The sequence below is a fragment of the Zootoca vivipara genome, chromosome 15, assembly GCF_965207765.1.
Source record: "Zootoca vivipara chromosome 15, rZooViv2.hap1.1, whole genome shotgun sequence".
NCBI lineage: Eukaryota > Metazoa > Chordata > Lepidosauria > Squamata > Lacertidae > Zootoca > Zootoca vivipara.
Genome location: NC_142598.1, coordinates 34,345,691 through 34,369,448, shown reverse-complemented (window position 1 = coordinate 34,369,448; position 23,758 = coordinate 34,345,691). Strand labels below are relative to the sequence as shown.

The window sequence follows — 23,758 nt, the reverse complement described above, 5'->3', positions numbered from 1 at the left end:
GTTGGAAGCCGCCCAGAGTGGCTGGGGAAACCCAGCCAGATTGGCGGGGTATAAATAGTAAATTATTATTATTATTTTATTATTTTATTTTAAAAAGAGTGGACTTCAAACTCCTAAGGTATAACAGTCCTGAGAGCCAACTGTTGAACTTTTTAGCCAGTGCAGAGTATGTGATTTTGGGCCTTTGTTTTTGTGATATGCATGATTGATGAGTCATCATCTTGAATCTTGTACATTATCTGACAGTTGGGGTCTTTGGGATGGATTTGTATGTAAACCATGCTTTTTTCAAATATCTGCTGTGATTTCAGGCCCACATTTTGGTTTGCTTGTGAAGTCCTCCCAAGGTGTTAGAAGACTAGCCAGTAAAGATGTCTGCCTCTCTTGCAGACCAGTCCTGTTTTGCTCATCTCCATGTCCATGTGTCATATTATCCTGGGAATCTCTCCTACTGCATTTAAATAGGTATCTTCTAGAGAAACAGGAACTTCTGTCAGATGTTTGTACACATTCTTGTGTAAGATGCCTATGAGCTCCAACTACAATGAATAAGGATTGCACAGGTTTTATATGGTCAATTCAGGATTTGAGTTGTGAGTCTAGTGCCTACCTAACAAATGAAAAAGGCTGCAGAATTTTGCCCACTTGGTGGGATTGACAGCAAAGAACTTCTCATGTGGCGTTCAGTTTGTAGATAACAACTGTAGGAAAAATGAGTGCTATTGACATTGAAGAAGAACTATAAAGAGAATTAACTACTGGAGGCAGGAAGATTGATGAGACACAACAAAGAATGAAAGCGTTAGTTTGGCTCCACTGTCCTAATTTGGCAGACGGATAGTTCTATGGGACCAAAAAAACCATTGGTCATGTATTTTCCTTTGCTAATTGCAAACATAAAGCATAGAACGTGGATAGCTGGAGCTGGATAGCTCAGTTGGTTAGAGCAGCGTTTCTCAACCACTGTTCCGTGGCACACTAGTGTGCCGCGAGACGCTGGCTGGTGTGCCGCGACGTGCGGCGACGAGAAGGGCGATTTGCATTGTCACGTGCCTGGCGGCTGCCAATACACAGCGCTGACCCGCCGGAAAGCAATATTTGGCAACTGTTTCTTACAGTCATAATTATAATATAGGGCGGCACAGAGTTAATTTTTTTAACTTTTTAAATGGTGGTGTGCCTCGTGATTTTTTTCACGGAACAAGTGTGCCGTGGCCCAAAAAAGGTTGAGAAACACTGGGTTAGAGCACGGTGCTGAAAATGCCAAAGTTGCAGGTTTGATCCCCATAAGGGACAGCTGAATATTCCTGTATTGCAGGGGGTTGGATTAGATGATCCTCATGTTCCCTTCCAGCTCTGTGATACTATGATTCTATGCCGTGGGCAGGGAGAATCACAATACATTTTGTTCCCTGTACTGTCACTGGATAGAGCACAATGAAATTGGCCAAGGTGTTATGGCTAGGTCAGTATGCCCCAATCCTGCTATCACAAATGTCCATCTTCTCTCGCCTGTAGGTGTGCATGCTGATCTCTGCTGTTGTCTTACAGTTTATTTCAGGAAGCAAAGCTGCCCTTCAAACGTTATTAGCAGAGATTATACTGTTTTCATTGCTAAGTCCTTACATATAAAAAGGTCTAATACCTTTTTTGGAAGTATAACGCTCAAAGTGGGGCAGTTTGAAAGCAGTGTGTGATGGATTTAGCTGTTCACCTCTCACTGGTGATAAAGGAAGCCATGCAGCTAAATTCCTGCTACGGCCCTTTGAAAAGCTACTTCTTTGTTTGGAATATTATAAAAAAGCACCATTAATGATTGAGGATGCCTTGATTTAAGGAACATTGAGATATTACACATATGAGGCTGTGTTCCTTAGTAGAAACCACCGTTTTCTTTCCACCTGCATCAAAGCTTGAGCTGTGGGAGAGAGGAAAACTGCTTACCACCCAAGTGGGGTGGTTTGATTTGGTGCTAAGAAGAAATGTAATCAGGCCTGGATATGCCTCAGTGCTTCTAAGATAGCAGAGGAACAACATATAATTGTTTGAAGCAAATGCCAAAGAACTTTCAGATTCCATAGAGAAATCTTTGTGTGTTTTCATTAGATAATATACCTGTAGCATCAGTAACAGGAAGGATTCCTCCCCCCAAAAAACCTGCCTTCCTAATCCGTGCAATGTGCATATCAGGTGTTAGTGCCACTGGGAGGACTTATTCATCAAATTTTGTGCGACGGCAATGTTGCTGCCTATTGAAGAAGCTATTTCTCTAATCTGTTTCCCTGTTCAGCTAGCTCACAAAGATAGCAAAAGCTTTCTGCTTTATGTGTTCAAGCCACTGCACAATTTCCGTTCAGTTCACAATTGCATTTATGGGAGACAAGCCACCATTTCATGTCTGTACATCCTTTGGTAAGATTGTTTGCAAGGAGAAAGAAGGGGTTTGGGGAAAATTGCAGCCCCCCCCCAATTTAAAGTTCCTTGGTTCATACAGGTCAGGGAAGACACTGTCTTTATTTCTACTGCATGTTTTTAAATTTACAGCAATGTTTACCAAATCCAACAGTCCAACTTTGTTAAGCATACCTATTCAAATCAATGAGAATGATTCATGAATGCATCTCCAGCTTACCCCAAGTTATTTTTAACTTGAGGAAGTATGAAGAGCATTTTGGTGGTTTTCCAGTCATCCCTACAGAGGAAGAAACTTGATGAAAAAACAAAAACAAAAACAAACAGATGTGGATTGTGTATGTGAATTCCTTTAGTTCTCAGCCACTATATCTAAGACCGGAATAGTTTGCCATTGTAGATTAGATCCTGAATTCTGTACATACAGTTCTGAACATTACCCCATAATATTTTTGAAAGAGAAGCATGCAGCAATAACTTTATCCTGTAGTCTATCCTCACATGTCTGCCATTACCCAGTGGCTTGGACACTGACACACAGAGAGAGGGATCAGCTGTGCCCCCTGACACACCAGCCCTGACACAGCCTGAGTTGAGCAACCTGAAGCCATCTGAATGTGGGACCCCCAACCTGGACCCCCAGAGATTGCATCTGCTGAGCCAGATCCCTCCCCCACCCCATGGAACCAATATCCCCTATTCCAAGAGCTAGAAATAATGAAATACCAAGGAGTGCCAAACTTGAGGGCTGCTACTTCAAGAATCTCCATTGTCCATCAAAAGGAAAGGACCTAGGTCCTAGGAGATGTAGGCCCAGTAGCTATAAAGGGGCTCAGTTTGAACTCAGTGCCTGTTTGGAACATGTAGTCTCTTCCCTAGGACATGTCTCTGACAGCTTTGGATTTTCAGTCCTAACTCATAATCTCTGAGTAAATACTGCCCCTGCTTGCCAGTCATCTGCTGTGGTTGTCAACTTCAGAATGCTGCCTAGAATCATAGAAGAATCATAGAGTTGGAAGAGACCACAAGGGCCATCCAGTCCAAACCCCTGCCCAGCAGGAAACACCATCAAAGCATTCCTTTGATGCCTGACCTACTTCCTCCAGACACTCTGTGGGTTTTTTTTTTCATGCCAGGACTGAACAGAGGTCCTGGCAGCATTCTGTAGGGACCAGCAATGGATCATGAATTCTGGAGATAGGAGCCACCCGAGGTTCACAAAAAATACCAAATTTTCCCCACAGGGGGCCGCTTTGTGTATTTAGCGTATAAGCACCATAGAAATATTCAGGAAGCTAATTACAAGCTAATAATTAGTTGGGTTGCCATATTACAAAAAGAGAAATATTCCGGATATGTCTGGGAAATTCTGGGCGTATGACAACCCTAGTTTCCCGAACTTGAGTCTCCAGCTGTTTTTGGACTACAACTCCCATCATCCTTGGCTAGGAGGACCAGTGCTCAGGGATGATGGGAATTGTAGTACAAAAAATAGCTAGAGACCCAAGTTCAGGAAACACTGGTTTATACCATGACCCTTATTTTAATTCATATTGAGAAAATGTCTTTGGATTGATACCAACCACAGTGCTTTCATAGTCAAAAGTGACGTTTGAGTCCCAGTTTCCAAAGTCCACACTGTAGCACTGTTCACTGATCTACATTGTTGGTCATTTAAGTGTCTTTAGAACTGGAGTCTAAACTGTTAGTGAGAAAATTACGGCTGGGAGCTAGTGGCCTGGCCATGGACACTACATTGCATTCATAGTCAAGGTATGGTTTGTATCCAGGTTTCTCAGGTCCCTTGAGCCACATGTACAGTATGTTAGAAACATACATGTTTATAGAACTGGAGTCTACAGCAGGCTTCCCCAAACTTGGCCCTCCAGGTGTTTTGGGACTACAACTCCCATCATCTCTAGCTAACAGGACCAGTGGTCAGGGATGATGGGAATTGTAGTCCCAAAACAAATGGAGGGCCGAGTTTGGGGGTGCCTGGTCTAAAGCCATCAGAGAGAAAGAAAAGAAGATACTCCATTTCAGTTTATAAAACACCAATGCTGAAATGTATCTCAGTCTTTGGACTGTACTGCATTTTCAGGACTCTCAGGGGATATGCCAAATGCCCATGTGTTCTTGTTCTGTGCAGTCTTAAAAATGCCCAGATATGTGTGTTCTGTGGAGTATACAGCACTGTGCAGTTAAACTCAGCCTGCAAGTCACAGCAGTCAAAAACAGTAATAAAAGACATATTACTACATGACTCAGGCTGTCAATCCGAGTAAATGTGACACAACTTACAGATTGTTATTATTATTGGTCTACCAGTCTTTTCCAAAATGGATGTTTCCTCACCCGAAATAGACAAACATGAATAGAAATTTGAGGATTTTTCCTCATTTTTTATTATTATTATTATAAAAAGCCAACATTGATACACAGAGCCCTTAACAGAATTATGCTGACACTAATGTAACAGCATCCTTTCAAACAGAGGACCCGAGAGAGCCTTCACTGAGATGAGAATGGTGACGATTAAGCCCCATCAGTCTGTGCTTCAAATTCATCTCCAGCTATGAAAAAAGGAAGAGAGCCATTTAGAAATGTGACAGCAAAAGTACATCACAGAAATTTTCTAAAGACTACTTCTGCATTTCCAAATACACCTAAATTTCACAAAACATCAAATTACCATCTTTGGCTTCCTTTGTAATGGAATTGGGCACATTTTCGTGATCATGCATTTGAACAAAAACGTCAGCATAATAACATGACAAATGGAAATGCTATTTAAAAATAAGAGTCCCCCCACCCCCGTGGAGGTCTTAGCCGCAGATTTCCATAACTGAACATGTGCATGAGTGCCCAATGGCTGTACGTTATAGCCAGTTAGTGTGCCACAAGAGAGCTGCCAGTGTGCTACGAGAAATAAATTAATGAAACAAAGACCCTTGTGATTCCAGTGTACCAACACAAAGAGGGAGCTATCCACCGAGTCTCTGTATAATCCACTGTCCCTCTGGCCTGGCATGAAAAGTAAACTTTTCCGATATAAGAGTGAGGCACGCCTCAAAATTTAATTCAGAAACCAAGTGTGCTTCAGCTGTCAGAAGACTGGGGACTCAGCTATATTAGTGAAGAAAAAGCATGTTATATGTGTTATAACAATATGACACCAGATGGCGCTGTGGAGTTACGTCTTTCACCAATGTCACTTCCCACCACTTTGAGGTTTACAGTGTGTTTTCTTGAAGCACTTTTTTGATGTGTCTAGATCCAGCCAGGAAAACCCATATTAGAACAGTAGGGCAGGGTATGTATCAAAGTACAGTGGTACCTCAGGTTACAGACACCTTGGGTTACAAACACTTTGGGTTACAGACTCCGCTAACCTGGAAGTAGTACCTCGGGTTGAGAACTTTGCCTCAGGATGAGAACGGAAATCGCGTCGCGGCAGTGGCAGCGGGAGGCCCCATTAGCTAAAGTGGTACCTCAGGTTAAAAACGGTTTCAGGTTAAGAATGGACCTCCGGAATGAATTAAGTTCATAACCAGAGGTACCACTGTAGCTTTGTTACTTGCAGCGTTTACTTTATTCCTTCTCTTTAAAATAAATAAATTATCTATCCTGCATTTGAACTGGTAAGGAAACATGAGATTTTAGAATGGCATTTTCCATTTCATAACGTTATGCAGTGGCTTTCCCTTCAGCAACGATTGATGTCATGCCAACAGAAACATGCCAGCAATTATTAAGAGAGGTTAACTCGTGTAATCTGCTGATTAGACTCTGCTGTATATCATTCCTATTACGCACTCCCAAGATTCAGCTTCCTTCTAAAGCAGGAGGCTCGCGGCATTTTGTAACATTTGCATTTCTTTACAGTTATATCGGTTGAACATAGGTAGAGATTCACCGCTTAACACTCCACAAATACCCCAAAGGGCAACTAGTACCTTCAGATTTTTCCAGAGAGCAACTCAGCTCTCTGTCTGCTTCCAGTTTTGGGGCTCATCCGCACAAGAGTTTAAAGTAGATTTGAAGCTGCTTCAGTCTTACCCACCTCCCCATTTTTTTTGCTGCATCCACAGAATGTTCTCATCCAAGTGGCAATCTTCACTACCCACCCCCAATTCAATTCCCCCCCCCAACCCATGGATAATATGATAATGGAAGTATATGCAAAATTAAAGCACGTGTTACCCAACTGAGAATGCACTGAAGTGCATTGTGAGAGCAGGGTTTGTATAGGTTTCATTAGGTTCCATCTAACACTGCAATGCGGGTGACGCTGTGGGTTAAACCACAGAGCCTAGGGCTTGCTGATCAGAAGGTCGGCGGTTCGAATCCCTGCGACGGGGTGAGCTCCCGTTGCTTGGTCCCAGCTCCTGCCAACCTAGCAGTTTGAAAGCAGGTCAAAGTGCAAGTAGATAAATAGGTACTGCTCCGGCGGGAAGGTAAACGGCGTATCCGTGCGCTGCTCTGGTTTTTCCAGAAGCAGCTTAATCATGCTGGCCACATGACCTGGAAGCTGTACGCCGGCTCCCTGGGCCAATAATGCGAGATGAGCGCCGCAACCCCAGAGTGGGTCACGACTGGACCTAATGGTCAGGGGTACCTTTACCTTTAACACTACAACACCTAATTCCATTTTGCTTCCATCAGCTCAAAGAAAAGGATGCAGCCTACCCTTTTTATAAGAATACAATATCCCACAGAATTATCATTGCTTCTCAGGCTCTCATAGGGACAGATTAAACATTCTTGATGGACTAAATATTTTCTCATTGCTCCAGCATTATTGTGCATATATGTACAGTCGTATCTTGGATCCTGAATGCCTTGTGAGTTGAACGTTTTGGCTCTCGAACAAACCCGGAAGTGAGTGTTCTGGTTTGCGAACGTTCTTTGGAACCCGAACGTCTGACGCGGCTTCCACGGCTTCCGATTAGCTGCAGGAGCTTTCTGCAGCCAATCAGTAGCCGCGCCTTGGTTCCTGAACCTTTTGGAAGTTGAACAGACTTTAGGAACGGATTCCATTCGACTTCTGAGGTACCATTGTATATATAGAGAGATAGAGCACAATAGGTGGAAAGTGGGAGAAGCCTCTGGGCTTCATTGTGGTAGGAGTACCTTTTCTTGTACATTTATCAAGGAAGACAAAGCTGTGGGGGAGGCAATGAAGAGGGCTGGTGAATCTGTTTGGGATTCCACAGTAGATTGAATAACAAGGCTTCATCTTAGATCCCTGCAGAATCCTGACAATTACACATTTCAGAAACCAAGTTCTTTCACTCAAACAGTTTGAACGAGCACATAGAGTCATGCATGTACAGTTCTCCCAGGCTAGATATGGTTAAAGAGGCTTTTGAGATGCTTGCAACAAATTTCCAGAGTTCTTCTTTCCATTAGTTTTAATAGCTTGAGTAGATAAATTATATCAGTTGCTTTCATCTCTGTCATCATATATATTTCTAGGATAAGCTTGTCTATTGCCGAGCTGTTAATACTAATTACAGTGGTCATGTTCTTTATGAAAACTATCACTTTGTAAGCACAACTGTGGAAGCTTAATCACTCACACCCAAATTTCAAGCTAATGCACACACAACTGGCTTAAGCAGAATGGACAGCTTGCATTTAGTGTATTAACTGAATGGGCCTGTTGACATTTCAGTTCAGTCCTGAGGGATACGCTTCCCATCTCAGGGAACCCCAATTCAGTCACCTTTACAACTTTGCCACAGGAACCCTTCTTTTCCCCCTAGATTTTAAACAGTGTGCGCTCACTCTTTGTGACAGGTCCCGTACTCCTTTTCTTGCAATCTTCTTTCATATATATTGCCACTCTAAACCCTTGCTGAAACAATCATTAAATTTTCTATTACTACAGTGAACAGGCCATTATAAAGTTGGTAAGAGCTTTGATTTCTTCATGCACCTACTTTTTTTTTTTAATCAAAAGGTAGAAAAAGTGGTATATCTTAGAAACATTCAACCAAAGACAATTGGAGAGCCTGGTGTACATTAAAATAAAGCATCTATGCACATTGGACTGGCAGCTTGCATGTTATGCCTAGAAAGATTCGTTGCTGCCAGACCACAGATGAACGGAGCAGGGCAGACATTCAAGAGAGCAGGAGTTCTTCTCTGGATGGGATTAAAATCCAAACCAGAGGTGGGTCATATGCTCACCATGATTGAAGGGAGGCCAGTATTGCCTTCATCCAATTGCCAGTTAGGAGATTCATATAATGATGATGATGATAAATAATAAAAGCATAAATCGAATGTTGGATAGATAACTATCATGCTTACGTGATTTACTAATGTAATTAGCCACCCAATTATTTTTGCTGGTAAGAGAGACTGATTATAAAGGCCATGACATTATTTGAATGGAAATATTGGTGTCAGTGGACACTCTAAATTGCAGCTAATGCTCCAAAATCTTTCTAGAGGCACCAGCTCTACATTCTTTTCACTGCTCTGTATTTCCTCTCTGTGTTCATGCAACCCACACTCACTTAGGACCGTTCTTTATAGGGGAATCCCTAGGTTCATTGCTGCAGCCTGAATCTGCTTAGACTTGTTTTTAACCATCATTGGTGTATATCTGTTATGAGGTTCTTCTCAACTCTGGAGAGTGTTAGTACCAGTTTCTAACATAATTTCCCTCACAGAGTCATTAACCCATGTTAATAATTTTTCTTTGCCCTGTAAATATGTTGAAACAGCACTTCTAGAAGAGACTTTGTATCCAATATTTGGTAAACCACTAAGGCAGGGTTGGGGAACCTGTGGCCCTTCAGAGGTCGCTTCTACCATCCCTGAGCATGGAGCCCTGTTGTGTGGGGTTGATGAGAGCTGGAGTCCATCAAGAGATGGAGGGCCACAGGCTTCCCACCCCTCCACCATCAGAAGGAAAATCTACAACTGGGGAAGCCATTGAGAAGGCTTCTTAGTATCTCTAGCTGTGACCTGGCACACTGGTAGAGTAATCAAAAAAATCCTCCAGGTTGAACTTAAAGACCAATGTAGCATATTAAGAAGAAGGTATTCTGTGTTCCTTTACTATCTGTGGCTTAATAAGTAAAAAAAAACCCAACACCTTGTGCCCTGATTATCATAAAAAAACTGTGGAGACTCTGGCAACATTCGTGTGATTTCCCCCCTCCATTTCACAGTTGACCACTGTGTGTTTTGCAGCCAAGGAAGTTTCCAGAAAGTATCAATAAGACGTAGAACGCATGAGCCATTTTGCTTTGAATAATGGAGAAATGGCTGGTGGTTATTAGGCATAGTCAAACAGAGCAGATGGCAGTCTTCTTGCAATATGAAAATAAGCATCACTTCCTCAACCTGGGCATCCAAACGTGAGAGACCAGGGAAAGCTCCTGTGTGGATTCCTATCCTCCTTGCATTTTCAGCCCCAGGGTCTTACTACAGAATGTTGCACCATCTGTACCCATTTCCTCACCCTGGCTAAACACTGGGTCACTACCAATATCAGGTTCTGCATGGCCCTGCAGTGAAAAAGCAGTTCTGAGACCCCTTGTTTCTGCAGTAGGATTCTGGCAGCTGGAGGGAACATCAGAGGACGTCTACAGCCACGGGGTGCATCATGTAGTATCAAATTAAACACTCAGCCTGAAATCCACACCTCATTTACTGGGAAGATATCCTGTTCATGTTGAAAGGATGGGGATACAGGGTTGTGAACTGAAACATAATGCAAAGTGCCTCAAATGATATTATCATATCAATGGCAGAAATGCTCATTCTCCCTCTCAGAATCAGCAGAAAAAAACACTTGTTATATTTACAGCAGTAGTTACCTGAATGAGAGAGAGAGAGAGAGAGAGAGAGAGTATGTATGTATGTATGTATGTATGTATGTATGTATGTATGTATGTATGTATTGAGGACCAGAACCAACACACACACATACAAACATGCACATTTCCCTGCTGGTAGTTCAGCCCCACTGGAATGACAAACCCTAGGTAGCTCTCTTGCAAAGTAACATGTCAACCTTCCCATCTATTTCAAAGCCCCACTGTAGCAGAGCAGCTTGTAGAAATGAGCTTAGCAATCATCTGCAGAAAAGAGTTCTAATCTTATTAAGATGGGAATTGATTTTCTTCATCTTGATACAAGGAGCTTCACAGCATGCACATGCAATAGTATCAGTGGGATGGAAAGTACAGCTGTTCAGGCAAGATTATTAGGCTGGGAAACCTGTGGCTGCGTCCATATACAAGGCAATGTTGTCGTTGGCATCTAGGATCCTTATTGCCCAAATAAGTCAAGCACTCGTTTTAGCCTTGCTTGAATCTACCACCAGAGGGAGCTGGGTTTACAACACTTAACACACACAAAGAGAAAGAATGCTCGCTGATTACAAAAGCTTTAAGAGCCATTAACAAATGGCTCTCTTTTTTCTGTAAAAGCTGTTCTCCGGCAGTTTGAATAAAGCTAGGGGTGGCATTTTTCCCATCGAGATTGAGATCATTTTCTGGCAACACTTGTATATTATCCTGAAGCACTTAAATGCAAATAATTTCTCTTCTCTCCTGTTTCATTGCCCTCTTGCAAGTGTGAGTCTTCGTTTTGTATTAGAAGAATACAAAATAAAACGCGCCATTGTTATGGAAAACAATGGGTTAGTGACCGTGGTCTTCCAGTGTTTTAATTGGGAAATGCATTCTCAATTCTACACCATTTGCCAACAAACTGAACATCTGTGCTATTATTGCCTTCTAATACTCAAATATATTTTTAAGGGTTTTTTCGGGGTGGGGTGGGGGTGGTATTAGTTTATATTTGCTTTTGATTTCCACAAACAAAAGCTGCTATACTAAGTGTTTATCTCATGCTGTATTTCTGCATTTAATAGCTGCATTCATTTACCAACAAGGCTAGGATTCTGCCTTCGGATGCTGACAGTTGAGTACCATGCAAGGATAAGAGTAGAGAAAATATTTTAAATCCCTCCACCCACCACCTTTGTAGAGCTCAGTGAGTGCTACATAGACTACTGGGTAGTGAGCAAATAGAAAAATATTTTCTCTTAACAACATTAACCTTTTGTGATCTCTGCAGTGATGGGAAAGTGTTGGTAAAGAGCATTGCAAGGCTTTTCTTTGGGGATACATTTTCCCATATCATCATCAGAATCTGCTTGTGCCATTCATCGTTTTACGTTGACATTGCTCTTGTGTATTGGGGTGGGGGCTTGGAAGACTCTTTGGTTTATAGAGGAGGAACATGTTTTGTCTGTGTGCTAACAGAACAGCAAGAAGACTCCCTTCGTGACTGAGCCATACTCATACATAGTCTTTCTACCTCCCTGTTTAATAATGGGATATCTCTTTGTTTTGTTTTGATCCAGAGCAGAGATTGCCTGAAGCTTGGCCCACCTGCAGAGGGAGAAGTCGTTCAAGTGAAATGGCCAGATGGAAAACTTTATGGAGCAAAATATCTAGGAACCAATGTAGCTTACATGCATAATGTAAGTTGCATTTAGTGATCTGTAAATTGAAAACCTTCATTCGGTTGTCGGATTCCGGTGCTCATTATATGGCCAGTATTATGTTGGTTGTGCTAGATGAAAACTTATTTAACAGGGATAGCCAACTGACAGTCTGCAAGATGTTTTGGCCCAGTACCTGAGGTTCAATTTGTGTGTCTCTCCGGATGAGAGTATTCCCTAGCTTCACCTCTGCTTGAACAACTGGCAGCCTTGCTTACAGTGGTCGGAGGGTGGGAGGGATGACTTAGTCATACAGAAAATGTCTGAGGCCAGTAAGCCTGAATCACTTGTTTCAACCCAATTCTATGTTTGTAAAAGTGATGTCAGATCTCCAGAGAAACCTTGTCAGGATCATCATTTAGTTACAGCTCACAAGAAGAACACCTCGTTTCAAACTTCTAGGCCCGTGGGCCAATTTAATAGCCCTGTTCTTAAGATACCCTTCAACAGCTGTAGATTAATCAAGGCTCAGAAGAGCATCATGACATTTGAAACTTAAGCCGCCTATCCTGGTCTTTTGTGGTGCCTGGCCTCTTACAGCTGACCCCCAGCCCGAGTCATAACTGCAGCAGGTGGGATGAATTCCTCAAAGTGGTATTGGCAGCCGTGCAGTAGGCTGTGGCAAGAACTCCTGAACTGTGTACTTCAGATACCTTGTATTAGAAATGCTATGAAGCACTAGTATGGATACCTCAACAGATGGGAAATGAAAATAACTTGAAATGTTGGTGCAAAGTCATTTTAAGATACATGAAATTAGATGATGTAAGATGAACCATTGTTCTTGACAACTGTGACCATTAAAAACAGTTACTCAGGGTAAGCACATGTGCCTTATTAGAAGTAGAATTACAGTATTTACTATTAGTCGGATTTAAGTGCCCTTTGCAAGGTCACATGAGAGCCCTAATTGCCCATTTCTTGGGACCATGTGTCCTATCTTCTAACAATAAGATCAGGCAAAAAAGAAGCGCTAGAAAAAGCAGAAAGATGATATGACAGGTGGCATTTCAAAACAAAGCAGTTTCAATTAAGAAACCATAACATTCTTGTAGGGTTGTGGAGACATTTCTGTATGGAGGATGAGAAAAGGAGAAATGAAAGAGTGGGGGAAACCTTTGTGTTGCTTAGGACACCTTCATGCGTTACAGTTCCCACACCAGAAAATATGTCCTTCAGCTGTGGGTAACAAAGACCTGACGCCATTATCTTTGGCAGCAGTAAAGAAAGTGCTGAACCCTTTTCCTTGCCAGATGTGTTCTTTGTCAAGCTTGCCGTCAGCTGCTTTTACCCCACCAGTGTTCCAGGCCTGCTTTTGTGAGAGACTGGCATGATCATCTCAAGAGGGGTTTGTTCCTCACAGCAGTGCCACACTTGAGTCTAAGGCATCTCTCCTCATTCTGTTGCTCTGAAAAAAACTATGCCTCCTCATTCTAATGGTCAGTTCTTTTGGTGCTTTGAAATACTGATGGTTAATCCTCCCCCCTCACCTAACAAAGGAGTTCCCCAGACTTCATCAACACTTGTTAATTGACTAGGATTAAAGACGTACATTAAAGACACAGGTGACGCTGTGGGTTAAACCACAGAGCCTAGGGCTTGCTGATCAGAAGGTTGGCGGTTTGAATCCCTGCGACGGGGTGAGCTCCCGTTGCTCGGTCCCAGCTCCTGCCAACCTAGCAGTTCGAAAGCACGTCAAAATGCAAGTAGATAAATAGGGACTGCTACAGCGGGAAGGTAAATGGCGTTTCCATGTGCTGCTCTGGTTCGCCAGAAGCGGCTTTGTCATGCTGGCCACATGACCTGGAAGCTGTACGCCGGCTCCCTCGGCCAATAATGTGAGATGAGCACGCAACCCCAGAGTCGGTCACGACTGGACCTAATGGTCAGGGGTCCCTTTACCTTTAAAGACGTACACATTTAGGACGTTTACATAGGTTAATTAACTCTTCACATGCTAATTGCTGGTGCTCAGAAGTAGGTACACACATTCCGATACACATGGACCTTGATTACATTCTCAAAGTCTGACACACAGTCTTTATACATAAACACTAATTTAACACCACAAACCCCTTTCTAAGACACTTTGAGACTGCCTTATAACACATCCCAGAATAACATAACAGGTTTAAATCTTAATATGTACTAAACCTAAACATTTAGCACCACAGATCTATTACAGTACTCAGGGCCGTCTTAAGCATATCCGGTGCCGTGGTGCAAAGCTCCCTCCGGCGCCCCCCCTCCATTTTCCAGAGTTGTCCACCTTTATTTAGGGAGGACGGCGCTGCCGGTTGGGCTGGAGGAGGTGGGCAGCAGCTGGAGGGCGGCTCCTCCGGTGGGGAAGAGGCAGAGGCTGGATGTGGTGCCTCCCAGCTCAGTTGGCCACTTTGTGCCACGGTGGCCATGGCAGACGGAAGCTCTGGGCGTGGTGCTGCTTCGGTGTAGCATGGCGGAGGTGGGCGAGGGCAGCGAGCTGATCCCGGGCTGATCCAGCTTCCACTTCTTCCCTGGCGCCCTCCAGAACTTGGCACCCCACACCACTAGCCTCTATGGGTAAGACGCCCCTGATGCAACTCAGTGATTAACACCAACATATGAGCAGGAAGTGGCTCCATACCAAATAACCCCTTACCCTGGTGTCTGCACACAGTATGCAAAAGTCTGAAGGGAGGAGCCTTTGCACGTCTCGGCTTCCCTGAACATTTGGGGTTCCAGATTGCACAGAACCATGAATGCACAAAATCTCAACCTTTCAGATTTGCATTCTATCAATGGCACTAGGGAGAGGAGCTACTCGGCACAGTGTAGCTTCCTGCTCATTTTAATCATGCATAGATAGAGCTTCGGTCTGAGCTAGTATAGATTTAGGCGGCACTTCCATGTCACTTTTTACAGATGCTGAAGTGTGATGGGAAATCAAAACATGGTCACTGTTTTAGTGTTGCAAATCTGTGAATATCTGTAATAATAAAAAAGGCCACGGTTTTTTAAGTGGAAACCCGAGCCCTAAACATTGTCTTATGATTTTGCTTGTGTGTCCCTTTTTAATATGCATGTGTGAGCTTATGAAGATGACTAAATTACCCATGTACCTAATCAGATGCTTTCCAGCAATTCCAATTAAACTGCTAATTTATGATGTCCTGATGCAAGAAAAGCATATAGAGAGAACTAAGTAGCAAATGTTACTGGCATATTATTGCAGTAGTGGTTTTTATTATTATGTGTGTCTGTCTCTTGGGGCTGATATAAATTAATATGGACAGTGATTGACAAACTGAGTGGTCTACATTATGCCAACTCAAGCCTAGTTCAGATTTGGACTCATTAGAGATGATCTATTGACACTCTCTGCCATAAACCCCTATTGAATAACTTAAAGGAGCCATTACTTGTCATTAGATCTCTACAAGTTGGAAATATTTTCCCAGCACAGAATAGAATTTGGTTTCTAATTAACTGGTGCGGCAGACACACGGCCGAATCTTCTGGAAGAGCTGAAACCGCATAGGACTGTATGGTAGTTTTCTCCAGACAACATTGACTGCTTTTGTGTGGCCTATTATGCCTAGATTTAGAGAAGATTATCAGTAATGGGAGCCTGTACACACACACACATCGATGTTGGACTACAATTCATCTCATCTCTATCAGGCAGTGGATGGTGATATACACATATACCAGTAGAACTAATATCACCACCCTGAAAATGTTTGGGCTAACAAAAATCTTTTAATACTGTCAGGAAGCCTTTAGACATATTTGAGTAAGATGTATGGATTCCTACTGTACATAAGCAGTTTTTTTAATCTTTGAATTAATCATTATTGTCACAGAGGAGGCGCTGCGACTACTCTAGAGTAACGACTCTCCAGACCGTTGCCTTTTCATGCTTTTATTGTGTGCAGGCTATTTACAGTGCTAGAGCTGTACAGGGTACATGTTCTCAGTCTGACCCAGAACCCTGGAGTGACGCTTCCCGTGTTTTCTTCCAACATAAGAGTCTGGGCACCCCAAATCTCTTTCCGCGTTTCCTCCTGCGTAATTCCGGAACCGGAGGGAAAAAGGGTCTCCTTTCCATGTTTTCCTTCTCCCCCCTTTCCCCCGCTCTCTCTTCCTCTCTCACGTGCAACAGAGGCTCTGCTATCCTGCCAGAGCCCTGTCTCCTACTTCCTCCTTCCCCACTGGACTCTTCCCCCTCCCCGCTAGCTCCGCTGCTATTGGATGAACTGCTCCTCAAGATGGGAGGGGGCTCCCTGTACTGTTTCCCCCTCACAATAATCATGATCATTATCAATGCATTTGTTTCAATGGGCACTTTGAACTTTAAAAATAAACAGCCACATTTGGTCAAGAGCACAAAGAACAAAGATTTAGAAGTACCAGGCGTCCATGTCTTGGAACTGGAAAAGTGGTGTCAAAAAAGTAACTTGGATCTTTTGAAAGGCACAACTGACGGCAGCAGCAGAGTCTTTTAGCATTCCCCACACCTTGCTGCCTTCCCTTTCTCATTTTCTGCTAAAGGGGTTCATACTGGATTAGATCTAAACCTAAGCATGATAAAGCTTTTCATCTTCTGAACAGACTATTTTAAAAGAAGTTCCATCAGATTCAATATAATTCTGCTAACTGGCATTTCCTTTAGTATCACTCATACCTTCCTCCTTTTGACATAAGTCTTCCACAACCTTGAAAACAGAAAGATTAATTCTTATCGCTTGGGAAATTAGATTAACCAGTTGGGCCCTGGGTCATGTGATGGGAGGGGATGGCTGGCTGCCTTGCTTTTATTTATCCCCAAATTTGTAAACCACTCTACATTAAAAAGAAATACCCAGGCAGTGTATAAAAATAGTACAGAGTAGTGTAGAAAAAGCACAGTGTGGCATTATACAGATTTTTTTTTTTTTAAAGACAAGGCGCATCATCAGCCCCAGGGGCATTTGTAGCCCCATTTTCCAATGTGAGCAGAAGCAGTCACACTTACCAGGAGCTATTAACTCTTTAAGGAAATTGCTGGGGGGGGGGCTTTAAAATTCAGCAGCAGCTGCTCTGAGCATCTGTTAACTTAAAGAAAGAAGAAGAAGGTTAAGAGTCAGTCCTTGGGCAACCTTGTAAAGTAAGTCATTTTATTGAGGGAGTGGCTGTGCATGAATTTCATGCAGATGAGCATTGAACAGCGAAAATATTTTGTTGCCTGTGCTATCCCATACCAGTAACAGAACCTCAAATAATGCCGATAATTGTAATCTGAAGAATCTCCGTATTTTTTTTAATTTTTATAAATAGGTGGAGTTTGAAGATGGCTCTCAGATAGCAACGAAAAGGGAAGAAATCTACACTCTTGACGAAGAACTGCCGAAAAGGGTGCGGGCTCGATTTGTAAGTACCGGCAAACACGTTGAAATTTGGGCAAAATGCCACAAGTTGATGACTGGATTTCTTTATAATGCCTCACCGCTTTTTATAAAGATTCAGTGCTTATGCATTTCCTTTACCATTGCCCATGGCATCGTGTCAGATGTTCAAGATCAAGCCTTATCCAGCCTGCAAACAGCATTTCCCTAGATCCCTGGATGCTATTATGTGGCAGCTTGTCACAAGCCGGTCATTCCGGTGAAAGCAGGAAGAACTCACCCACCCCAGGAAAACAACCTTGATGTTGCTTACCTCTTCCACATTATTCATGTGTGCTCCCTACTTGCCTGGTCAGAGGCGGTAGTGCTTCTGAATACCAGTTCCTGGAAACTGCAGGAGGGGAGAATGCCCTTGTGCTCAGATCCTGCTTGAAGGCTTCCAACAGGCATCTTGGGTGGGCACTGTGCAAACAGAATGCTGGGCCAGATCCACTGATCCGATCCATCACACCCTTTCTTCATTCTTATGCTCCACACTGGGAGTCAGTGTTGTGTAGTGGTTAAGAGCGGTGGACTCGTAATCTGGTGAACCGGGTTCGCTTCCCCGCTACTCCACATGCAGCTGCTGGGTGACCTTGGGCTAGTCACACTTCTCTGAAGTCTCTCAGCCTCACTCACCTCACAGAGTGTTTGTTGTGGGGGAGGAAGGGAAAGGAGAATGTTAGCAACTTTGAGACTCCTTAGGGTAGTGATAAAGCGGGATATCAAATCCAAACTCTCCTCCTCCTCCTCCTCGTTTTCCTCCTCCTCCTCCGAAGTTCCAGACATAGCTCTACAGGGTTTAGTTTCTTTTGACTATGAGAGCACTGGAGACTTACAGTGTCTTTCTAATGTTCACTTTATTTGCAAATATATGAGCAGGGTAAAAGCACTCTGTTTTGTATCATTTTTATGAAAATTTTCTGTTTTACAATTTAGAATATTCATTTAAACAACCTTAAAATGTCAGTGACTTCCCGTCTTCTCTTTCCATGGTTCATTTTGCATATCATAAATCCCCGCATATTTTACATAAACTAAACTGTTCAGTATTTCATTATTACATCCATCAAAACTTGTTTACACTGTTTAATTTATCTTAATGCTGCCAACATTTTCAAGTGTACACAATTGCCCCCATATATTCAATATATATTTTCCAATCTTCTTCAAACGTATGTTCTTCTTGTTCTCTTATTCTATATATTAGGTCCGGAAGCTGTGCATATTCCATCAGTTCAAGTTGCCATTCTTCTTTATTTGGGACCTTGCTCGTTTTCCATTTTGGGGCTAACAGAACACGGGCCGCAGTAGTGGCATACATAAATAACCTTTTTTTGACACCTGGGAATTTCCATCTAAATTATCCCCAACAAAAAGGACTCTGTTGTGTGTGTGTGTGTGTGTGTGTGTGTGTGTGTGTGTGTGTGTGTGTTTTGAAAAGTACTTTTTTAAACATTTCTTTTCAATTCATTATGAATTATTTCCCAGTACTCTTTTGCCCCTTTATAGGTCCACCACATATGAAAGAACTTACCCTCAACCTCATTGCATCTCCAGCGCTTACCTGATTCAGTCTTATACATAGCAAGCCTACTCGGAGTTAAATAGAGTGAAAGCATTCTGTATCAGGCAGCCGCAAATTTCTTTACCCCTGAGTCAGATTCCCAGACGATAGCTGTTGTAGCCTCTCTGCGGTTCCACCCAAAAATCACAGCTAAACTCTCATCTTTGGCTGTCTGCCTACATTCAAACTACAAGCTGCCTTCTTTTCACTGACTTGTCATGTCACTTTAAACTATTGTTAAAACTACGTTTCGGTTTAAATGTGAATATGCAGCATGCTGGTACATTGTGCTTCGCTCCTCCACTGCTGATCCCAGGAAACAAGCCATGGTCTGGCTTAGAGTTACACCTGAGCCCAGGGTCGTGGGTTGTTTCTTTCCGATCAATGAGCTCTAAGACTCTTCCCTAACATATTGTCCACCTGTAGGCACTTTGGAAGATGCCCTGGTAGACCAGAAAGGTCTCTATCATGCCTTAACTGGAGATATTTCTAGTCTACAAGTTTCAGAATCAGAATCATGAAACAGAGTTTGTAGCTCCAACACGTACCTAGCAGCATACATGAGAAAGATGGTTCTTGAACAGTACAATAAATAACTTAATTGGTAAGAACAGTGGATTGATTATTTTTTTTAAAAGCAAAAATTATGTCGAGGAAAATGGCCCATTATTACTTATTGTTTTATAGAGTATTCATAATGGGCTTTATAATTAACTAGATGTTCCATAAATCTGTTTTATTGTTGCATTTAACGTAGAATAGCACTGCAGGTATAGTAGATTTCTGCCATTTATTAGAAATCGTGATAGCTTTATAGATCATTTTTACTTCTGTCTGTAATAATGTTAACTTTTCAGGGGAGTTAATGATATTGTTATAATGCTCCCTGAAATCCGGGAATACCCTAGTATCCAGACATCTCTTGGCATCTGGCTTTGATAATGCCCTATTCATCATGAAAATCTTTTGACGAGAAGTCAGTAAGACTGTTTTCTAACCTAGCCTAGCAAAGTATGCTACTCTGGAGAACTGTTTCCTGACTGTACCCAGAGCAAGGGACTGAAACCCTGGATCTTGAGTGGCCATTTCCACCTTCACTGCTATCACAAGACTATAAAGTATGTGCAGAGTGATGGCAGCTGCACTTGGAAGTAGATTGGCTAGGATTGCTTAAGAATGGCAATATCAAAGTTACCTCTTCCTAAAATTATACCAGCTCGACTGACCATGATGAAAGAAGCCTATACAGTGGAACCTTGGTTCTCGAACGGCTTAGTTGACAAACAAATCGGCTCCCAAACGCCGAAAACCCGGAAGTAAGTGTTCCAGTTTTCAAACATTTTTTGGAAGCCCTAACATCTGATGTGGCTGTTGGCTATTGTTTCTGGGGCGCCTGCACCAATCGGAAGCCGCGACTCAGTTTCTGAACATTTCGGAAGTTGAACAGACTTCCGGAACGGATTACATTTGAGAACCAAGGTACGACTGTATATGAGTAAAGGCTTACTTGCAAACAAGACAAGTGAAGAGAGCCAGGCAGATGAAAGGAGAAGGCCAATCACTGTTTGAATAACAATGTCCTCTCTGGCAGATGTCAAAAATATTTTGGTTTATGCATACCTTTCCCACCATGGGTGCTTTTCCCTTGCCAACCTATCAAATTATGTGTAACCAGCCCATATGATTCAATCTGTTTTCAAACATCCAGCCCCTTGGAAGGTCCATTCCATCCATGGTTTGTAAACACACCAGGAAGCTGATCCACATTAGAGATTTACGTGCTTTCTCTTGATTAACTTTGAAGATTAATCTCCACTCAGTGCCTGCATTGATTTATGAATGTATATAACTTGAACTGACGATGGTCTGTGGCCCCTAATAAAAAGACTTTCATGCTCTTGAAGAGGTTGTTGAGATTTATGTTTATTTGAAGAGACTATACCAGAGTAGGAAAACTATTTATGTGGTGTTTTGTTATGTATGGAATATATCCCATAGTGATTGTCTCTTTTCAGTCTACAGCTTCTGATATGAGGTTTGAAGACACATTCTATGGAGCCGATATTATACAAGGAGAAAAGAAGAGGCAGAGGGTATTGAGCTCCAGATTTAAGAACGAGTATGTGGATGACCCTGGATACCGCAGTTTCTTGAAAACCTCGTTCCAGAAGAAGTGCCAGAAGGGATTATAAAAGAAGAAGAAGTGAACTTTTGCTCACCTGCTCTCTTTTCCTTTGTGTGCAGAGGGGATGCAATTACTAAATGTGGGGTTTTAAAAAAAGGGACAAGTTATCATCTTTTTGTCTGACATGTAGCTTGTGGTTCAAACACATACTGAGAGTTTGATCTAAAAATATCTCGGGCACAGGAGAGTGTTGCTTAACTAATATGCTAAACAAGGACTGTCTGATTCACATCAAGGATCGATCGATGTCACATTGGCCCTGTCCAATAACATGTCTAAGAACCCCACAGTGCCACAGATTGGAGAACTTTTAGTCTTGCCTTGCACTGACAGTTACAAGAGAAGTTATACCAATCTAGGTGAGGAACTTTCTTCAGCCTCTGAAGTCCAAGATTTGCAACCTGTACATTGTCCACAAAAGGAAAAGGGAGTTCAACCATCTATATATATATTCAAAGCTTTTCTAAAAAGAAAAAAAGAAAAAGAAAAAAGGTATAAACAGCACTGAGATCTACAAATCCTGCTGTACCTGTTTATGCCTCCTGTGCTTTCAGTGCTGTCTGGCCAGGACTCGGTTGTTTAAATGTGATGGTGGGGAGGTTTTAATAGAGAAGAGAAAGGTGCTTCTAAAGAGGGAGACCTTCAGGAAACGGATTGTGGGTGTATATTTAAAGAGAGATTTTTGGCATCTATTTTTAAAGATTCCCCCCCCCCCGCGATACTCCGTGGGGACGACAGCAATTTGTACAATGAAATGTCTTTTATTGTGTTTGTAAAATTAGAGTTTACATATCTTCGCTTGGCAGGCTAGATTTGAACTAATGTAATATAGTAATATAATATGGTCTTCCCCTTTTTAAATAATAGTCTGCAAATGTAATAGTGTTGGAAATAAAAAAAATGATGTCCCTTTGTCTACTAAGGTTGGGTTGTGGCAATGTAATCTGTAGGGATCACACACACACACACACACACACACACACACACACACACACACACACACCCCTTAGTCAGTATACATCTTTGTTCAAAATAAGGCCCAGTTTAAACATGACACTTTAAAAAACACCTTACTAGTGAGGATTACAAGTGGCTGGTGCCTTCTTTAAATGGTTTTATTTTTTAATTTATAAGATAAGAAACCACTTGTACACATCTGTCTGTACAATTAGCACAGCAGTGCAGTGCATAGTTATGCCACAGTGTCCTGATATGTGGCTAATGCTGCGCACATAGTCACTAGTGAGCCAGTTTAAACGTGATTTGGCTGTGTGGAACTGCACACCAGTCAGACTTTTAATTTTTAGCACACCCAGCATAGCATTTAGGTCAGACTTTAGTTCACACATAGTCATTACTAATAACTGAAGCACGACCTTCCTCTAGTTTTTCCTTTGCCTTGCGGCGTTAATCTTGTCAGGTTGCACAAGAGACAGCAGAATGTGCTTGTGTGCTTTCACAGTCTCGTTGCAAGGTATGCTTTGGGATTGCAAAAAGCCTAAACGAGCTTTAGCTTTTGCAAAACGTTATCTTTTCCATGGGTGTCGGTCCAGCAACAGATCTCCAACCAGCTGCAACAGGGATAAAACTCCCCGAATTCTGTATTGTATGAATTCCAGATGAGCAGTGATGCTCTGCCGCAACAAAACCAGCAGAGTCCTTGAGGAATCTTAAATGTTAAGTTACTTTATTTACTTTATTACTGTATAAATATTAAGTTATTTGACTGATTAAATTTATATCCTGTCCTTCATATTTTTCTTTCATGAAACAAGTTAGAATGAACAATAGTAGGAATGTTCGCATCACTGCATTCATCTAGCGGATGAAATCAGGAGTTGCTTTTACTTTTACTGTTTTGCTCCTGCCTCAACAAAGCAGTCACGTTTCCTTTAACCACCACCCTCTGCCCAGGAATTGGAGCATTATCACCACCCTCTGCCCAGGAATTGGAGCATTATTATTATTATTATTATTATTATTATTATTATTATTACTACTACTACTACTACTATTTACAGCAGTGGCTACAGTGATGTAGCCATAGTGATACATCCATAGTGATGTATGGAAGTGAGAGCTGGACCATAAAGAAGGCTGATCACCGAAGAATTGATGCTTTTGAATTGTGGTGCTGGAGGAGACTCCTGAGAGTCCCATGGACTGTAAGAAGATCAAACCTATCCATTCTGAAGGAAATCAGCCCTGAGTGCTCACTGGAAAGACAGATCCTGAAGTTGAGGCTCCAATACTTTGGCCACCTCATGAGAAGAGAAGACTCCCTGGAATAGCCCCTGATATTGGGAAAGATGGAGGGCACTAGGAGAAGGGGACGACAGAGAATGAGATGGTTGGACAGTGTTCTCGAAGCTACCAGCATGAGTCTGACCAAACTGCGGGAGGCAGTGGAAGACAGGAGTGCCTGGCGTGCTCTGGTCCATGGGGTCACGAAGAGTCGGACACGACTAAACGACTAATCTACTACTACTACTACTACTACTACTACTACTACTACTACTACTACAGGTGTCATTTCTTGGTGGTGGGGGTTCCATACGGGGCTTCCCCTTGCTCCAATCCACAATAGATGAGATTCTTCCAAGGCCCAGATAGGCCCAAGGCTCATGAGCAGACCAGACCTTGGGGTCCACCACTTC

At 42.4% G+C, this 23,758-nt stretch overlaps 1 protein-coding gene across 6 annotated transcripts in view; it reads left to right on the top strand.

The window, feature by feature from the left end:
- KDM4C (lysine demethylase 4C) overlaps nt 1–22,849 on the top strand; it is a 209,774-nt gene extending 186,925 nt beyond the window's left edge. For all 6 annotated transcript variants that reach the window (XM_035140870.3, XM_088659061.1, XM_035140866.3 and 3 more), the window contains 3 exons: nt 11,807–11,926; nt 17,243–17,335; nt 20,932–22,849. In XM_035140870.3, the coding sequence (XP_034996761.1) occupies nt 11,807–11,926; nt 17,243–17,335; nt 20,932–21,108 (390 nt within the window). In that variant the 3' untranslated portion in view covers nt 21,109–22,849. The remainder of the gene's footprint in view (nt 1–11,806; nt 11,927–17,242; nt 17,336–20,931) is intronic.
- Nucleotides 22,850–23,758: the final 909 nt, after the last annotated feature.